Below are 18,309 nucleotides of genomic sequence, written 5' to 3' on the forward strand. Positions count from 1 at the left end.
TGATAGAGGCGACGCTGTAACCAGCTGTCTGTCGCTCGGCCCGGCCGGTGGGTCCCCCTGGCAGCCCAGGCCCTCAGCGAAGCCCGGTCAGTCAGCCACAGAGGATCCCTGCCCCTGACAGCTGGGCCCGGATGATCAGCGTAACAACCCACGGTCACCAACCCACCCCCCTCGCGCCGCACCCTGACCAAACCCTAGGGTTAAATACGTTTTGATCCCTGCCTCTGTCTGTCTCCCTCCCGCACGCACCCGCGCGCCCGCCCCCTCCCCGAAGACCCCGCGACGCCAAAAAGGAGAGGCCGCCACCCCCACGCCCGCGCGCCCCACGCACTGCTCTCTCCAACCCAGGGCTCTCGCGGCGGCGGCGGAGGAGACCGAGCCCCGCGCCCTGAGCTAGGGTTTTGGCCTCCTGGTGTCCGCCTCCGCCTCCGGCGCGGGTGGGCATGGATCTGCCGAGCCTTGCCGTCGTGCTGCGGGCGGCGCTCAGCCACGTCCCCGAGGAGCGCAAGGCCGCAGAGGAGAGCCTCAACCAGGTGAGCGCCTCCCCCGGCCTCTTCTCTCGATGACAGCCCTCTGCTCCTCTCGGAATCCAATCCCCCATTCACGGCGCCGCGGCACTGTTTGATCGCGAGGCCCGAACTATGGGGTTGGTTTCGGTGGCCGGTAATCCGTGCGCGAATCTGGGAGCTGGATACGAGCTCGGAGCGTTGGATTATTTCCAGGGGGGGTTTGGGAGTCCGCGTCGATGCTCTGATTATTCTGAGTGGTACAGAGTTCGTGTGAGTGGTTTTGTGGTGTCGTGCCCCGGTACTCGTGCAGGTTTTCACTGTGGCAAACTGCGGTGATGGCAAATTTGGTACTACGTGTACTGTCGCAGCGGGTTTGAGTTGTTAGGTTCATTAAGTTTTCCGGGGTCGCGTACAGTAATTTTAGTTACTCCGTGCCTTGCTCGACGCCAAAAAGAGTTGGTGGCTCAATTAACTGTTCGAGCAGACAAGCTAGCGGGTCAACATATTCAAACGGGCAACATAGTCGACAGGGGCGAAGCTAGCATTGAAATGACCCTGGTGCACTGTCCATTACATAGAAAAAAATTATATTATTTACATGTGGTGCACGTGCACCAGGCAAAGTCAATGTGGCTTCGCCACTGATAGTCGACCACAATCGTGTGAAGGTCCACTTTGGCAGTCCATGATGGTGGTCCAAAGTATCCCCACTGTTCCTTTAACTGTTTTTTGTTATTACCAATTCTTTTTGGAGTAGAGGTACTTACAGGAATTTTGGAGAAATTGTACTTGCAAGTTACTCATAGAAAGTTTCCCTTGTCCCCAACACTTCAGCAAACATAGGTCTCTTTATGCTGGTCTTCCTCTTCCAATTGCTATATCGGAGGTGCTACCATGCAGAGTCTTGCAGAATCAATGAACTATTTAATCCACTAAACTATATAGCAGGTTAATAAAGACGCGTCAGTCAGCTGAAAATATGTAAATGTGCATCCCCCCCTCTTTTGGGAACAAATGCAGTGTTTTTGACAAGGCAATCTTTAATTGCTGCTGTTTGCTGGCAGCTGCTAAGGATCCAAGCTGAGGTTAGGGTGCTATCTTCTGGTTGCGCCTACCATTTTATATTTTAAGTACATGTTACCACCGGTTGTTTACTTTTTGCTGCAGCTGAGTGGATTGGATTAGGTTATATGCACTGAATGAACTGTATTCGTGTAACCAATGTTGTTCAAAATAGTGCACTGAGTGTTGCGTGCTCAATCCTTAGGTTATTTGAATGAGCTAGTTAAGTGAACTCGATGCATTTTCGAGACTTTCACGATAAATATAATACTAGGCTGTAGACAATTGACTGATATGATACAGCTTTTGGATGATAATAATTTATAAAGATGAAGATGGCAAATTAATTCCCTGTGTGACTTCCAATGTTTGAGAATTTCTTGATTTGGCACTAAAAGCGTGAAGGCCACTCCTATGCCTCCAATTCAGCTTTTCCATCCCCTATGTCTTGTGCCACTGCCATCATACCAGAATTGATAGCAGTGATGCGCAAAGAATGGAAAAATCATTTTTTTTTTGTCCCATGTGTGCCACTGGCAGCTCCATTATGATGGTAGTGTCACAAGGGGATGAAAAAATGTGTTGGCACTAGAGAGGCCATGGCTTTTTCAATGGAAAATTATGAATTTGACTAACATTAGATGGTGCACAAGGACCTGTCCATAAGGGGATTGGTAATCCAGACATAAAGTATCACTCTCACAGTGTGAACTGATGATTTGAGCTTGTTTGGGCCTCTGTGCACATGATAACTTCTGACACCCACCCTTGTTCAGTAATCCCTTGTTGTTGTGCGTTGAAGCACACCTTGTAATCCTACAATAGGGGTCATGATATCTGTCATCTGAATATTGGTGGGACTTGTGTTCGACGGTAATTGCAGCAGGCACTGAGGAGGTTTTGCCATATAGTGAGCTGAAGCAAGGTGTCAATGGAAAGCTTTCCTCCTTGGTCTTCTGTAAGTTGATATGAGCACAACGCTTTCAACTGAATTGTATCACTGTCTGTGATTTCGCCGCAAATGGCACGCCTGGGTTCAAACATTCAACAGTATGGAGACAGAATCACTAACTGCATAAGAAACATCAGTTTGGTTCTTGTAACATTACTTGGTGCGTCATGCACTCAAGCTGACTTGTAGGGATGTTGGGTATAACTCACTAGCGGAAGCCAAGGTTCTCGTTTTGATACACAATGCCATGATACTCAGATCATTTCAGGGTAAATCTTACTCTTGAGGAGGGCTGTTTTTCATTCCTGATGGCGGGACTTTTAAGAGAATATTAGGCTTTGGGTTGATAGAACTACTGGTAGAGATATGTTTGTTCATTTCTTGATTGAGAATGAGAATGATATCAATACTCTATATCGTTGAATGATAGCCAAATAGATAAATACTAAATGGAAATCTAAAAGATAACCATTAAACAAAATATAAGCTAATTATTGTAATACCTAAACTGAAGCTGCTTCACCGAAGGGCGTGTAGCCTAGTAGTTGCAGTGACCTTAGTAGCACCCCCGGTCCTGTGTTTGACTCCCCATGGGAGCTAATTTCAGGGCTAGGTAAAAATATGTCACTTGCTAGTTCCCTGGCCAGCAGCTGACCTGTGGTGGGCGGGCCCTCGTGTAAGGGGCTGGTGTCTTTCTGCTACCGGCCGAGTTTTTTTTTTCTTTTCTTTTTTCTGAAGCTGCTTCCTTGTGAACTAATTTGCTGCTGTTATGCTGGTTGGCAACCCTGTCCAGAGTTTACCATTTTTTTCGTGTTACATATCATTGTTTCATAATCCTTTATGATGTCATCGCTACTTGTTTCACTGCTAACATGGGTTCTGGAATTATTAGGTTGTGTTCATAGTGGGGAGCCTCAACAATAATGAGTTAAAAGTTGTGGGTGTAAATTCAACAGCCATTGGTGCTAAAGAAATTGAGTATAATGAAATAAGGTTAAATTGTTTTTTGGTGTCTGTGAACTGAACTCAATTAAAGGTGGAAACGGCCAACCTTGCTTCATCGTGAACTAATATTTGCACTGGGATATGAATCTTTTATCTTTCCTGTGAGTTCATTCCGGAGATATTTTTCTCTTCTCTTTTTGCTTTTACTACGCCAAGTTCGAATTAAGTCCAGGACAGGTCTCGTCTTAGCATAAAATGGGTGTAAGATTGATATGGCCGAACATAAGGACATGAGCTCCTTGTCGTAAGTTGTGGATAGTTAGCAGTTAGAATCTTTGCTGCAATTTCCCTTGGTTTCATTTCTTAATGTTTCTGGTTTTGTTGTCTTTTGAGCACTGAACTAATTTGACACTTCTCCAATTTCTTTAGTTCCAGTACACTCCACAGCATTTGGTGAGGTTGTTACAGATCATTGTGGATGGAAGTTGTGATATGGCTGTACGCCAGGTTGCAAGCATTCATTTCAAGAATTTTATTGCAAAGAACTGGTCTCCTAATGATCCAGGTATGCAGAGGTTGTCAGTGTAGTTAAATTCATATATTTCCTAAAAACTGGTACCATTGATTTGCTTATCCTCTGCTAACTTAAATTTATATATTTATTTTGTTTCTGTAGATGAGTCCCCAAAAGTTTTAGAAAGCGACAAGGCCATGGTCCGTGAAAATATACTTGGTTTTATTGTTCAAGTGCCCCCTTTGTTAAGGTAACTTTGCTTCGTAGTAACCTCTTTTTTTTTCTCCCCCTCCCTAATTGGGGGAAAAGGCTTGATTCTGTTACTGGCTAGGCTTTGCCATCTTTTAACAAACTTGGTTCTGATAAGTAGCACAGCTGCTGTTTATTTCAATTCTCCCCTTGTATACTAAATGATTGTGCTGAATAAGATCCAGAGAATCTCTGTCATGGATATTCTTTGTTTGTCCATTTGATTGCGTTCTGCAGTAAATCAGTGGGTATAAAAAATGGGGACATGTCAGCTGATCCCATTTCACCAAAACACAGGTTCATGCCTGCCTGGTTCAGTCTTAGGGATTTATGGATTAATTTTATTCAGTAGAAATATAAAGTCAAATGTTTTAAATGCTATATAATATTGTTATACTGGCCTGAACTCTCGTTTGATGAAGTTGAAACTCTGCTATCTCGTGGTGGAAGTGTTATAATTCTGTGTTGTTATCTACAAAAATATTTCATAACATTTTTTTGGTTATTTGTAGAGCCCAGCTTGGAGAAAGTATCAAAACAATAATTCATTCTGATTATCCTGAGCAGTGGCCAAGTCTCCTTCATTGGGTTACACACAACTTAGAATTACAAAATCAAATTTTTGGTGCTTTATATGTGCTAAGGGTTCTTGCTAGGAAATACGAGTAAGTATGCATATCACTTCATATTTCTGATTCCATTTTTTTCTCCAATTTTTCCATTGTTATTTTATTCATTGATGCGTCTCACCTGAGTGTTTACTAAACCATATTTGGCTGTCTTGTACTATCTGTCTTGTTCTTCTATGGTTGTTCTATTTAAACTTGTATATTAACTGCAGATGTACCAACCTGTAATGGGTAGTCGGCTGGGCCTATTTTGCTGGGTTCGGCAGCATGGCCCCTTAGGGTTAGGGTTGGTTGGAGATAAGGGTCTCCTGCAAAGCTATAAGTTAGCCTCTCTATATAAAGAGACCAGATGTGTCAATTGAAGCAAGCAAGAACAATTAAATCTATTGTCCAGTCCCCTTCTTCTATCCCTGCCTTGTGGGTGCGACGCCTCATTGCTGGCACCGAAGTCATGCCTTACGGTCAGGACTGTCTAGATCAAGATTCATAACACAATAGTCAGGGCCATCTAAATCAAGATTTATAGCACAACCCTTAGAGCCCAAGGCCCAGATGCATTTCTTTATAGCAACTTAGCAAGTTACCATGCTGGTCCTCTTTAAGGTCTTGATACCGTAGCAAGCAATAACATGACAGCGATGCATGCTGAGCATATGAATTTAGGTCTCTATGCATTAAATAGTTGAGTTTAAGATAGCTCAAGTGTAGGATATCTGTCTCATTCGTACCTATGTATATCATTCCACATAATCCAGAAAAATAAATATGCAGTTGATGAGCCTCGTGCCTATTCAATGTGTTGCGTTTATAGGTTCCATTTTCAGATCTCAGAATGTGTGCTTCCTGTGTAGTTTTCCCCTTGGGGATATTCGGTTGAGTCAAAACTGTTTCACCTCACCTGTTCAGACCAAAACAACCTGTTTGACTTGGTTTGACCTTTTCAATGAAACCGAGTTTCTACAGTGATTCAGTAGCCTTACCATACCAAGCGACTGGATGAGACAATGATTCCAAGTTGGGGTTTGGTAGCAGACCTGTAAGAGATACCAGCAATGAAGAGATGACCCAAAGCCAAGCTTGTTAGTAGTCTTATGTGTTGTCTTGTCATCCTAGGATGAAACTATCACTTCTTTTATTTTTAATACTATATTATTGGTCGCATCATTTCTCTGATGTCTCCATTCTTTTGAAGGTTCAAGTCCGAGGATGAGAGGATACCTTTGTATCACATTGTAGAGGAGACTTTTCCTCGTCTACTAAGCATTTTTAGCAAACTGGTTCAGATTGTCAATCCGCCAATTGAAGTAGCTGATTTAATCAAGTTGATATGTAAAATATTTTGGTCGTCAATTTATGTATGTTCTGCATTCTATAATCAGATTTTTTATGACTTATTGTTTTGTATCATGTTTCTGAACGTATCTAATTGGCTTCCTGGTTCTCTTTGCTTGTGCAGTTGGAGATACCGAAGCAACTATTTGATCCCAATGTCTTCAATGCATGGATGGTTCTGTTTATAAACTTGTTGGAAAGGCCAGTTCCTGTTGAAGGTCAACCGATAGATCCTGAGATCAGGAAATCTTGGGGCTGGTGGAAAGTTAAGAAATGGACTATCCATATCTTGAACCGCCTCTACACACGGTCAGTCTTTAATAGGCATGTAGCGAACTTTATCTTGGCTAGTCACTCTGTATTGATCTATAATTTACTGTATACAGATTCGGTGATCTGAAGCTTCAGAAGCCAGAAAGTAAAGCTTTTGCTCAAATGTTTCAAAAGACCTATGCAGGAAAAATATTGGCATGTCACATGCAGCTGCTGAATGCAATTCTTACTGGTGACTACTTGCCCGATAGGGTTATCAATCTTGTTCTTCAGTATCTGACTAACAGGTGTGTCTTGATGACAGATAATCATTTTGTGCTTGTAAAGTAGTCTTCTGTGATGCTAGCATCTCACAATCTGCATCATCCATTATTTCTTTTTGTCTTGTATCTGCATGAAGTTCTATTGATTGCAACTAATGAGTCAGCCACTCAAACATCGTGCAGCATATTTGCTGCTATGGGCTTCATTGGGTGGATTACTTCTGGACGTCGGTGTCAAGGTGCTTGCAAAGCACAAGATTTGCTGGTGGCACAAGGAGAGAAGAGGGAGGAAATTGCTTTGTTATTGCTTGAGCTCAGATAATGATCTCAATCCATATTAGGTTGGCTTGCCTTGCTGGTGGCACAAGGAGAGAAGAGGGAGCAAATTGCTTTGTTATTGCTTGAGCTCAAAGAATGATCTCAATCCATATTAGGTTGGCTTGCCTAATAATAGAATCTAATGTGGCTATCTGAATAGCAAATGCTAATTACTAGATAATGTTAAGATCTAGTAAAGCCCTACAACTTTGGAGTGCTAACTTGACTATATGTTTGGGCTTCTGGGGTGCTAGTTTGCATAAAAGAGTAAGTCAGCTTGTTCCCTGCGGGTCCTAGCCTAGTGCAGATTTGCCCAAAATTTTTCTTTGTTCGATTAACAAAGGTTTAGTTTGGTGCCTCCCAGATGTCTCTTTCAGTGCAGTTATCATCTAAGTTTTTCTCACATCTCTTGGCTTGTGCCAAATTCAGTTTATGGTTTTCCTTGCTTGTCATTGCGAGTCATCCAACTTACTTAGTCATCACAGAAATGCTTATCAGTAATTGTTTGCTTTGTATCTTGCAGTGTTACAAAGAACAGTATGTATCAGATGATGCAGCCTCAGATTGATATACTTCTTTTTGAGATAATTTTTCCTCTCATGTGCTTCAATGACAAGGACCAAAACTTATGGGATGAAGATCCTCATGAATATGTTCGCAAGGGCTATGGTGAATTTACTGTTGGCTATTGCTGATAAAAATTATGTGGTATTTCTTTTTGTCTCAGTTTGGAGTGTAATCAGATTACTCACATGTTATTTTTCATGTTTATAGATATTATCGAAGACTTGTACAGTCCCCGAACAGCTGCTATGGACTTTGTTAGTGAATTGGTTAGAAAGCGAGGGAAAAACAACCTCCAAAAGTTCATCCATTTCGTTGTGGATATATTCAGGAGGTAATGTGGTGCCTGTCATTTGTCTTCCAACTAATGACTGCGTGGACTTTCTAATTGATGGCATACTTAAACAGGTATGATGAGGCACCTGCTGATCTTAAGCCATATCGTCAAAAAGATGGTGCTCTTCTTGCTATTGGAACACTGTGCGATAAACTAAAGCAAACAGATCCGTATAAATCTGAGCTGGAGCGGATGCTGGTTCAACATGTCTTTCCTGAATTCAGCAGTCGAGTTGGACACTTGCGTGCAAAGGTGGAATACTCTGGAAGTTTGTTTTATCTGCTTGTTTTTTTTACTGCTGATTTACTGACTCATTGTGAATTACTGGTAACACATTATTCATATTCTTTGATCCATATTTTCAGTGGCACAAAGCTTGTTAACTGTTCTATTTAGTTAGATGAGGTAACGATGATGGTCACATTGATAGTATTAGTGTTATAAGTGATGACAAGGGGCCACATTAGTTGTAATAGTTTCATTAATCAATTAGAACCATTGGACAGAATGGATCGTATGAACAGAATTGATCAGTGGTACAAAAATGTGGTGAAAACATTTGGCGTCTTTCTATATTAGTATAGGTTGAATCTTATAGGTTGGTGTTTCCTTCTTGGGGCAATCAAATACGGTCTACTTTCATGCTGATTAATTTCTTACCCCTATTGATTCTATTTTACGGTTGATCTGATATATTGAAATCTTATAGGCGGCTTGGGTTGCTGGGCAGTATGCCCATATCAACTTTTCAGACCCGAACAATTTTCGTCAGGCTATGCACTGTATAGTCTCTGGAATGCGTGATCCTGATCTTCCTGTGCGGGTTGATTCGGTCTTTGCACTTCGTTCTTTTGTTGAAGCCTGCAAAGGTATTCTTATCTGGTGTTCTAATCCTTAGTAAAATTGTGGACTTTAGTTCAAATAATTGATTATAATTTATATCTGCAGATTTGGATGAGATCCGACCTATACTTCCTCAACTCCTTGATGGTATGGAAATAGTTACCTTGGTCTAGTAAATCGATGATAAATTAATCGTCTAGCTCATGATATGTGTTCTGCAGAGTTTTTTAAGCTGATGAATGAAGTTGAGAATGAGGATCTTGTGTTCACCCTTGAAACCATCGTCGACAAATTTGGCGAAGAGATGGCACCATATGCACTAGGACTGTGCCAGAATTTGGTATGTTCTTTCCGTATATATACTTAAGTTCTTCTGCAAATGTTTCCACCTTATAAACCTTCTTTCTTTGATCTGATAGGCTGCTGCCTTCTGGAGATGTATGGCAAGTTCAGAAGCTGATGATGAAGCTGATGATTCTGGGGCTTTGGCAGCTGTTGGTTGCTTACGAGCGATCAGCACAATCCTTGAGTCCATTAGCAGTCTTCCACATCTTTTTATACAAATAGAACCTACATTGTTGCCTATAATGCGCAGGATGTTGACATCTGATGGTCAAGGTATATACTGTTCATGGATAGTTGATAGATGTCTGTTGTTTGGTTTTTAAATGTTGTTTTTGAACTGCTTAACTCCTTAACCTAGTGGACCAAAAGATGTGTATGAAATATTTTGTGGTGATGCAAGCAATGTTGATTGCATAATGAAGTTGTACCGCATAAACTAACTTGAGGATTAATTAGCATTAGTGATTGTGTAATCATTTTACAAAAAATAATCAGTACAGCTTAATTATATGTACTGAAAACGATTTTGTTAGCATTGAAAATATCCCTACCCCACCCCACCCCAGCAAGCAACTAGGCTCATAGAGGCATCTAAAGATGTTATCATGTTTTCAGGTGTCAAGAATATTTTTAAAGTTCATTAAATATGTAAAATAAACTTGCCAGATGTCTTTTGAACAATATTTGATGTGCCTATTGAACTACTGTAGAGTGGAGAATGGAGAACCATGAATTTTTTCCAAATACACAAACTACTGTAGAGTGGCTGAAAATATTTTTTTATTTTATGTAGTATGCCAATACACAAATAGTTATTATTTATGATATATGACTAGCATTTTGTTGCACAGATGTTTCCAAGTGTACGTTTGGACCTTTAGAAGCTTCATGAAGTTTCAAGTTGCTACTATGCTTAACTAGAACTAGGACTTTTTTGTAGCTTGGCAGGCCAAACATCCAAGGCATAAATCTGCGTGATTTAGCACTGACTTCTAGTCATCATGTATTGCTATTTTATCCCTTTTCTCCATGCACTGAATGTCTCCAATACATTGGCAGATGTTTATGAAGAAGTTCTTGAAATTGTCTCGTATATGACATTTTTCTCCCCTACAATTTCACTGGACATGTGGAGCTTGTGGCCATTGATGATGGAGGCACTTAATGACTGGGCTATAGATTTCTTTGAGAGTATGTCTAACTTTATGATATGGAACTATATCTTTTGTTCTTGTGTGTCAGGAAAAAAGGTTATATTGTCACAATAATTTACAGATGCATGCACTGCATGTTTTTGCATCATTGCTGTGTTCCAAATCTTAAACTGGCCATATATTGAGAATTATTCCAGGGTTTAGCACATCAATATACATGATGGTCCATCTGTAGTGAATCAAAGGGGCTATTTCTTCTGTTAATGTAGGACTAGTATATAGACTAGTTTTCTCCTAGATGTATACTAACTGGTTAGTCACTTGTTCTTTGGGTGCTATGCAATGTTACATGGATTTCATGTGATAATTTTGCTTGATGGGTTATAGCTTGCATATTGCTCGTTCATGAGTTGCTGCTGTTAGCAGGCAGGAAACATTATGTATAACTGTTATGATTTTCACCAAACATAGGTTCTATTAAGTGTTACTAAGCTAATGTTCAATATTGCAGCTAAAAGGGGCTGTTCAGAACTAAGTTTCCAATGGCCCGAAAACGTGTTGTGCTCTTTTGACATACTTCCATTGTCAGTTTTGGTTGTAATCCATGAATTTTACATTTTAATTTGGTATGCTGGGTTTTAATGCATGTTTGATCTGCCTTTAGAAATGATTTCTTGAAAAGAGGCTCCAAGCATTTTAAAGAAACTTGTCTGATTATCTGATGAACAATGTGACTAATTCCATGTGAACTTTATTTCCCATTTGTGAGAAGTAGTTATTTCTGATTGTCCATGAGTGCAACCTGAAAACATAAGCACTCTTCATGTTAGTTGTCCGATTGCAATTTGGCCTTATTTTTTTTGGGTAACTTCCTACAGATATTCTTGTTCCATTGGACAACTACATTTCCCGTGGAACAGATCATTTCCTTGCATGCAAAGACCCAGATTATCAGCAAAGCCTGTGGAATGCACTACAATCTGTAAGTTTTGTTTAGATTAATTGTTATATTAGCTTTCTTATGATGTTTATTGTGATTTGAGTGTCACTGCCTTTTGCTGATAAATGCCAACACTTTTAGATTATGATGGATGAAAATATGGAAGATTCTGATATTGAACCTGCTCCAAAGCTCATTGAAGTGCTTTTTCAAAATTGCAAAGGCAATGTGGATCCGTGGGTTGAACACTACCTCAGGATTACTATTGAGCGGTTACGTCGAACACAGAAGCCATACTTGAAATGCCTCCTTGTACAAGTGGTAAGATGCAATATGAATACACCTATATAGCTATTTAACTAGTGATACTTTCACTTTCTGTTTAGTACTTGCAAGGGCAAATAGCTTACCATCTTGAAGGACCTAAGTTTCAGAATCTACTAGGATACAAATAGTCTGGTAGCTATCTGCTACCCGAGGGAAACCTTTCTGGTGCTGCTTGCTAGCTTTAAGAGATTGTCACCACCAGCTAGATAGAATCCTTATTCCAGGCTGAGGACACTGGTTGTAGTCCTGTCTAATCTGCATGATCACACTTCGGCAAGCATCTATGAAAATGTGATGTTTCAAATAGGAAAATTACACACTATAAAAACACATATGGAGCTGCTTAGCGCCCGGACGTCCAATCTGGACGCTAGCGTAAGATGCTCGAACAATTGAAATATTCCCATTGCAACATGGATCCCATGTTTCATGTAACATCTAATAATAAGAATTCTGGCATAAGCTTCGGACAAAAAAGAAATCCCAACATTCAAAACAAATGTTCTTGTACAAGCCTTCAACACTTGAAGAAAAATTCCCCTGCAACATGTTTTGATTGTTTCACACAACATTTCAGATAATTTTTGCTGCAACATTTCTTATAAAAAATCCTTGGAACATCATAAATCGCCGGTTGAAACATCCAAATAGACAAATCATGACACTCAAGGAAAAAAAAACTAATCCTGACAAAAACCTGTTACCACATCGGAGAAATTATTGCAACACCAAGAATCAACTGTTGTAATATTACAAATCATTTGTTGCAACATGGGAAAGAGATAAATCCCAAAATACGTATTGCTTAGTAGTTAAAAAATGCCTATTGCAATATCCAAATCACATATTGCAAATCACCAATTCCGACATGCCCAATCCTCAATTTCAACATCTCAAATCACTAGTTGTAACATAAGAAATCTTGGACTGTAGCTACCTGGAGGTTGGAGAGAGGAAACTCGGAGTGAGTGTTATCTACTTGCTCACATGCCCTCAGGCCGATGGCCATGCCTCCTGATGCATAGTACCTTCACATGCAGGCGCCAGGGTGGCTCTTGCCTTCTTGGGCCATATTGCTGCCAGCGAGGCAGCTCCTCTCCTTCGAGTCACCATGCCCCTAGATTTGTGCAACACCAAGGCACCTCCTTGCTTTTGTCTTAATGCCTTCTACGGCCAGGGAAAAGCTCCTAATCCGTGAGCTGCTACTGGGGCGACTCATCTTTCGTGAGCAGTTAGCGCCTGGCACCGAGGATCTTCGTTGTGCCGCTCGTGGGGTGTCCTTGCCCGGGAAGAGCAAAGCAAAGAAGCAAACAATGAGACATGGAGAGAGGAACAAGCAGGAAGTACCAAGTGGAGAGAAAACAGCGTGGTGGGAAAATAACATGGAACAAATTAATTACACCACGCATCCCTCGGATCCATCCGGGGGAAGACTCCAGCATCGGACGGCCGGGATGGAGCATTTCCGTAAAAATGTGATGTTTCAAATAGGAAAATTACACACCATAAAAATGGTTTTTGTCATGAATCTAATGACATCAACCTTATCTTTTCAACCACATATTTTTCATTTACAGATTCTAGAAGTGAAAACTAACTCACTGTTCACTGCTGATTCGTGCACTCTCTGTTTATGTTTGTACCTGATAACTATCATGTGGTGCCTGCAGATAGCTAATGCGCTCTACTACAATCCATTGTTGACCCTTGAAACTTTAAATAAGCTTGGGGTTGCAGCAGATATTTTTAACCATTGGTTTGCTATGCTGCAACAAGTTAAAAAGAGTGGTGCACGGGTCAATTTCAAGAGGTAGGGATGTCTACTTTGCACGGCTATATTTCTTCACGTACCTAGGATGAACCAGTATTGTTACATTGTTTCATTTGTAGAGAGCATGATAAGAAAGTGTTATATTATGAACCAGTATTGTTGTAGTCCATTTGCAGAGAGCATGATAAGAAAGTGTTATATTTCTATTTTCTTCATAAGAAAGTGTTATATTTCTATTTTCTTCATGTACCTATGATGAAACAGTATTATTGTTCCTTTGTTTGCAGAGAGCATGATAAGAAAGTTTGCTGCTTGGGCCTGACCTCGCTTATTGGACTTCCAGCTGATAAGATCCCAGCAGAAGCTTTAGATCGGATTTTCAAAGCAACACTTGAGCTGCTTGTTGCTTACAAAGACCAAGTTGCAGGTTGAGTTTGCATTTGATTATGTTGGTGAACTTGCATATTATGTGTTGATTTGAGTTCTGATATATTATGCCTTCAGTTTTGGCTATTGAGCGTGTTCTATGTATTTGTTTTTTGTGATCTTGAACTTCACTGTTCCTCTCTAATTGTGTTTGTATTCCTCCCGGCCAATCCTCAGAAAATAAGAAGCAAAATGAGGAGGATGCTGATGACATGGATGGCTTTGATGCTGATGAAGACGATGAGGAAGTTGATTCAGATAAGGAGATGGGTCTTGATGATGAAGATGGGGATGAAGTTAGTAGCCTTGAGCTCCAAAAATTAGCTGCAGAGGTGTGTTTTTCAATCTGTACTAGCCTGTACCAATCATTTATCGTAGTAACAGTTATTTTCTATTAGTTCAGGTACTGTTTTCTTTTGTTTTTCAGACAGTTCAACTTCAGTTATGTTCTGAGACAATAGGTATAGTTCTCGAGGATGCATTTTCTAATCCTGAGGCTCGGCTCTTTATTTTTGTAATGATTCAGGCTAGAGGCTTCCTGCCAGCTGACGAGGATGATGACTCAGATGATGGTTTCAGTGATGATGAGGAGTTACAGTCGCCAATAGATGAGGTTGATCCGTTCATTTTCTTTGTTGAAACTGTCCAAGGTAAATTGTAGTTTTTGTTATCAATAGTTTGCTGTCACCTGAAAGCATCTAGTTGCAAGTACTCATAAGTTTCCACTGTCTGTAACAGGTTTGCAAGCATCTGATCCTGCAAGGTTCCAGAACCTTATGCAGACCTTGGATTTCCGATATCAAGCACTTGCTAGTGGCATAGCTCAGCATGCTGAGGAAAGGAAAGTTGAAATTGAGAAAGAGAAATTGGAGAAGGCAAATGCACAGTGACGATATACATGGTTCCTTTGATTGCTTTGCCATTTGCCGGTATAGCATTGGTGGTTGGTCAATTTGCTGTGATTTGCCAATCGCAGGTAAATGAATTTTGGAGCCTTAGCCAACCTTTCAAGGGTGGACAATTTTTAGGCTTGCAAAATTTTATCCTTGCGAGAGAAGCCGATGATAGAACCATCTTGGAAATCTGTCATTGGCTGCCATGGCCTGTTGTTGCAGTCTTGTTTGTGCTAGCGTGACACCCAAAGGTTTCTTCTCTCGAGGACAGTTGCTTGCCATGCTGTTAGGGCCATCAATTTTTTGTGGGGGCTTGTAAGAGCATTTGTTGGAGAACCCCCTCTGGTGGCGGGGTTGCATTCTCCGCTCAAGTTAACTGTTGGGTGTAGATTGTATATGGTTTCGGTTGTTTAGGCATGACATTGCGGTTCCATGGTGGGGCTGTGGTATATGTTTTCTTTTCCTTTTTGCAGGTGGTCATCATATTTGTTTTTTTATTTGTTGGAAATGGCAAAGAGAAATTCGTTAGTTTGATCTGCGGCGTAACCTTGATCGCTATTAATGTCTAAGTCTAGTGAAATTAAGATTATAAATGAGCGTTGGAATGTATCCAACGTGGTCTTTCCCATCTTTTACGCGTGCATGAACAAGATCTGAGTGTAGAAATGAACATTTGCATCTAGTGAATTTTGTTTATGCACGGAATCCTGTGCAAGGATGGCAGCGTGGATATTTTTTAAGGTACAGCACAGATTGTACGATTGAAATCCATTTTCTGTCAAACTCTTGCCGCCCTCAACCGAAAGGTCACATTATGTGGTGGTTGCGAGCGCTGTTTCTTTTTTATTTAACCTCCAAAACTCAATATAGACAAGACGTTAGTATAGACATCATACTCATTAGCATATGTACATTCAATAACTCGCGTGACCAGAATAGCAGGTGGATTTTGGTGCTTTTTGCCGTATTATATGTCGCATGCGTAGGTGTTTCTTCTGTTGCTGTGGCCGTCAAATGCTAAGATTAGTTAGAGATGCAATTCATAAATACTACTTTGGATAGTTGGTCCGACTTGGGCTTCGTTTGGATGACCTAGGGACTAAAGTTTAGTTTGGACTAAAATTGTGACTAAACATTAAACAGTACGTAATTAAACTTTAGTCCATATCCATTTGGATCCATGGACTCCATTTTAGGTGCGAAACTATTTGAAACATATAAGTGGGCGAAACTAAACTTTAGTTTATAAGTTCGATGGGTTATGGACGCGGTCAAAAGTTAGATTGGGGGGGGGGGGGGGGGCAGGTGTGGGGAGGGGGCAATATTGATATTTAGAAGGATCAAGCACCTAATCAGTGAGGCAGCTCAAAATACCATTAGGATGCTCCGTCCTGAATTTTGGAATAGTCTTCCGTCCTAAAGAACTGATCCATGCCATCGGCTAGCAATTTCAACGAGGCCTGATCACATTTCATAAAGCCATCGAGCAACTACCGACATTCCTCCAGATAACCAACAAGGTTGTTATGACCCCTACCGAGTTCTATTTGTGGCTAGAAGTAGAGGGAAGATTTGAATTTGAGTCTGTCCGTTGGGCAGTTGTGGCCATGGGCCTCTACCGGGCAAAAGCCCATGTATCAGGTGTATAAAGCCTCTGAAGAGGAACGCTGTAAACAGGATTGGTTAAACTGAATTCCGTCTTGTTCTTCTGGCTCTCGTCTTCTTTAGATAGGCCATTTTTCTTACGATAGGCCAGCAGGGCTTTCAGTTTATCATCAGAAGCTTGTTTCTCTCCTTTAGATGGTAAGGTAGAGTGTTTGTCAGACTTGTCAAGGCTGGCAGACTTTGGCTTGTCAGTCTGAACAAAGGATCGAGAGGAAAATTTCCCAATGTCCCGAGATGTTCCCTTTCTGCTTGAATGAGTTAGTTCTTCTTCTTGTAACAAGGCCAGAGCACTAGCTTCTTGGACATTGGAAGGTCGGTGAAGAGCGATTGCTGACCGAATATCTTCATTCAGACCACCAAGAAATCTTGTCACAAAATATGTATCATCATATTGATCATTGTACAGCAGCACACCGTGAGATAATTCCTCAAAACGCTCCAAATATGCAGTGACTGAAGTGTTCTAACGCAGAGAATCCAATTGACGAAGATGAATCTGATATTGGTCTCTGTCAAATCGTTCCAAGACCGCTGAGCAAAATGAATCCCAATCGAGAACACGACCTCTGCGCTCAAATGTTTGCAACCACGCAGCAGCCGGACCCTTAAAGTTGAGGGCCGCAAATCTTGTCTTCAAGCCAGCGCTGACAGAATATTCTTCGAAATACATGTTACACCTATCACGCCATAAGCGAGGATTCTCACCATCAAAAATAGGGAATGAAAGTTTCGGCAAATGCGTAGATCGAGACGACTGAGGAACATCCGAATCGGGAAAAACAGGACGATGAGCATCCGTGTCAAAGGACGTACCCATGACCGGGCATGGCGGCTGGGAACCAAGTATCCCGCCGCCAGCATCTCGGTGGCCAGCATCAACGCGGTGCTCATTGGGCCGCTCCCCGGTGAGCACAGGTGGGCACGCCACCGGATGTGGAGCTAGGTTGAGGTCGAATGGATTCGTCCATCGTGGCGGAGGCTGAGGTGGTGCCGTGGCCGGCCTGGCGATCGGCGGTGGTGGTGGAATCTCCTCGAGCCGCTGGAGTTGTGTCGCCAAGCGCTCCGACTGCGAAAGCAACTTGTCGGTGGCCGCCTCCGCGGACGTCTTCCACGCCTCGAGGCCGGACAACTTGTCCAGTGCCTGGGTCATGAGGAGCTCGAAACCGTCAAACTTCTTGGCGAGATCCTCCATGGCGGTGGTGACTTGTGCCTCGAACTTGGTCGGTTTGCGTGGCGCCAGATCGCAGCCGTGCAAGGACCCGCGACGAGGACAACCCGGTTCCCCAAACTACAACCTAAGCAGCAGGAGACCCGGAGTTGGGCGACGGCGCCGGAATGGCTAACCGGCGCTTGAGTGGTGGCCGCCGCCGACTGGGAGTCGGTGGGTGGGGCATGGTCGCCGGAGTTGGTGCGAAACCGGCGGCGAACCGAGCGCACCAGAGGGACGGTCGGTCGGAATGGGAACAGGGGTCAACTCGGAGACAGGCAGAAACAAAAATTGACGGCCAAATCCCGGGAAAGACGAAGCTCATGATACCAATTGTTACGGACCTGGGGCTCTAGAAGATAGAGAAGCAAGAATCGAGATGGAAGAACAAAATGAGAAGAAGAAATTGGAAGGATCCGAGGAAGAAGACGAGAGCCAGAAGAACGAGACGGAATTCTGTTTAACCAATCCTATTTACAGCGTTCCTCTTCTGGGGCTTTATACACCTGATACATGGGCTTTTGCCCGGTAGAGGCCCATGGCCGCAATGGCCCAACGGAGTAACGGACAGACTCAAATTCAAATCTTCCCTCTACTTCTAGCCACAAATAGAACTCGGTACAGGGGTGATAACACTAACAAAGGTGTCATTGTTGCACTTGTATCGGCTGATCAATTGGTTTACCACCAACTGTGAATCTCCAAAAATCTCAATTGTATCGGCCTTTACTTCTCGCAATAGCTGAATACCTTTGAGTAATGCCAAATATTCCATCTCATTGTTGTTACTA

The 18,309-nt window shown here is 42.0% G+C and overlaps 1 protein-coding gene across 2 annotated transcripts; it reads left to right on the top strand.

Annotated features, from left to right (window-relative positions):
• Window positions 1-230: 230 nt before the first annotated feature.
• Window positions 231-15,361, top strand: LOC120655717 (importin beta-like SAD2). 2 transcript variants are annotated; one of them, XM_039933676.1, is made up of 22 exons: window positions 231-533; window positions 3,898-4,033; window positions 4,145-4,232; window positions 4,744-4,896; window positions 6,053-6,215; window positions 6,317-6,501; window positions 6,579-6,752; window positions 7,570-7,715; window positions 7,821-7,944; window positions 8,019-8,199; window positions 8,657-8,816; window positions 8,896-8,937; window positions 9,012-9,130; window positions 9,210-9,408; window positions 10,195-10,326; window positions 11,168-11,271; window positions 11,371-11,550; window positions 13,227-13,366; window positions 13,615-13,754; window positions 13,931-14,085; window positions 14,280-14,403; window positions 14,492-15,361. In XM_039933676.1, exons 1-22 carry the CDS (start codon window positions 444-446, stop codon window positions 14,641-14,643), a joined length of 3,087 nt encoding a protein of 1,028 aa, XP_039789610.1. In that variant the 5' UTR covers window positions 231-443; the 3' UTR covers window positions 14,644-15,361. The 2 variants fall into 2 exon arrangements, with proteins under 2 accessions (XP_039789610.1, XP_039789611.1); XM_039933677.1 differs by lacking the exons at window positions 13,615-13,754; window positions 13,931-14,085; window positions 14,280-14,403; window positions 14,492-15,361 and adding an exon at window positions 13,447-13,507 and having other exon boundaries at window positions 252-533.
• The last annotated feature ends 2,948 nt before the right edge of the window (window positions 15,362-18,309 follow it).

The sequence above is a fragment of the Panicum virgatum genome, chromosome 1N (assembly GCF_016808335.1).
Source record: "Panicum virgatum strain AP13 chromosome 1N, P.virgatum_v5, whole genome shotgun sequence".
NCBI lineage: Eukaryota > Viridiplantae > Streptophyta > Magnoliopsida > Poales > Poaceae > Panicum > Panicum virgatum.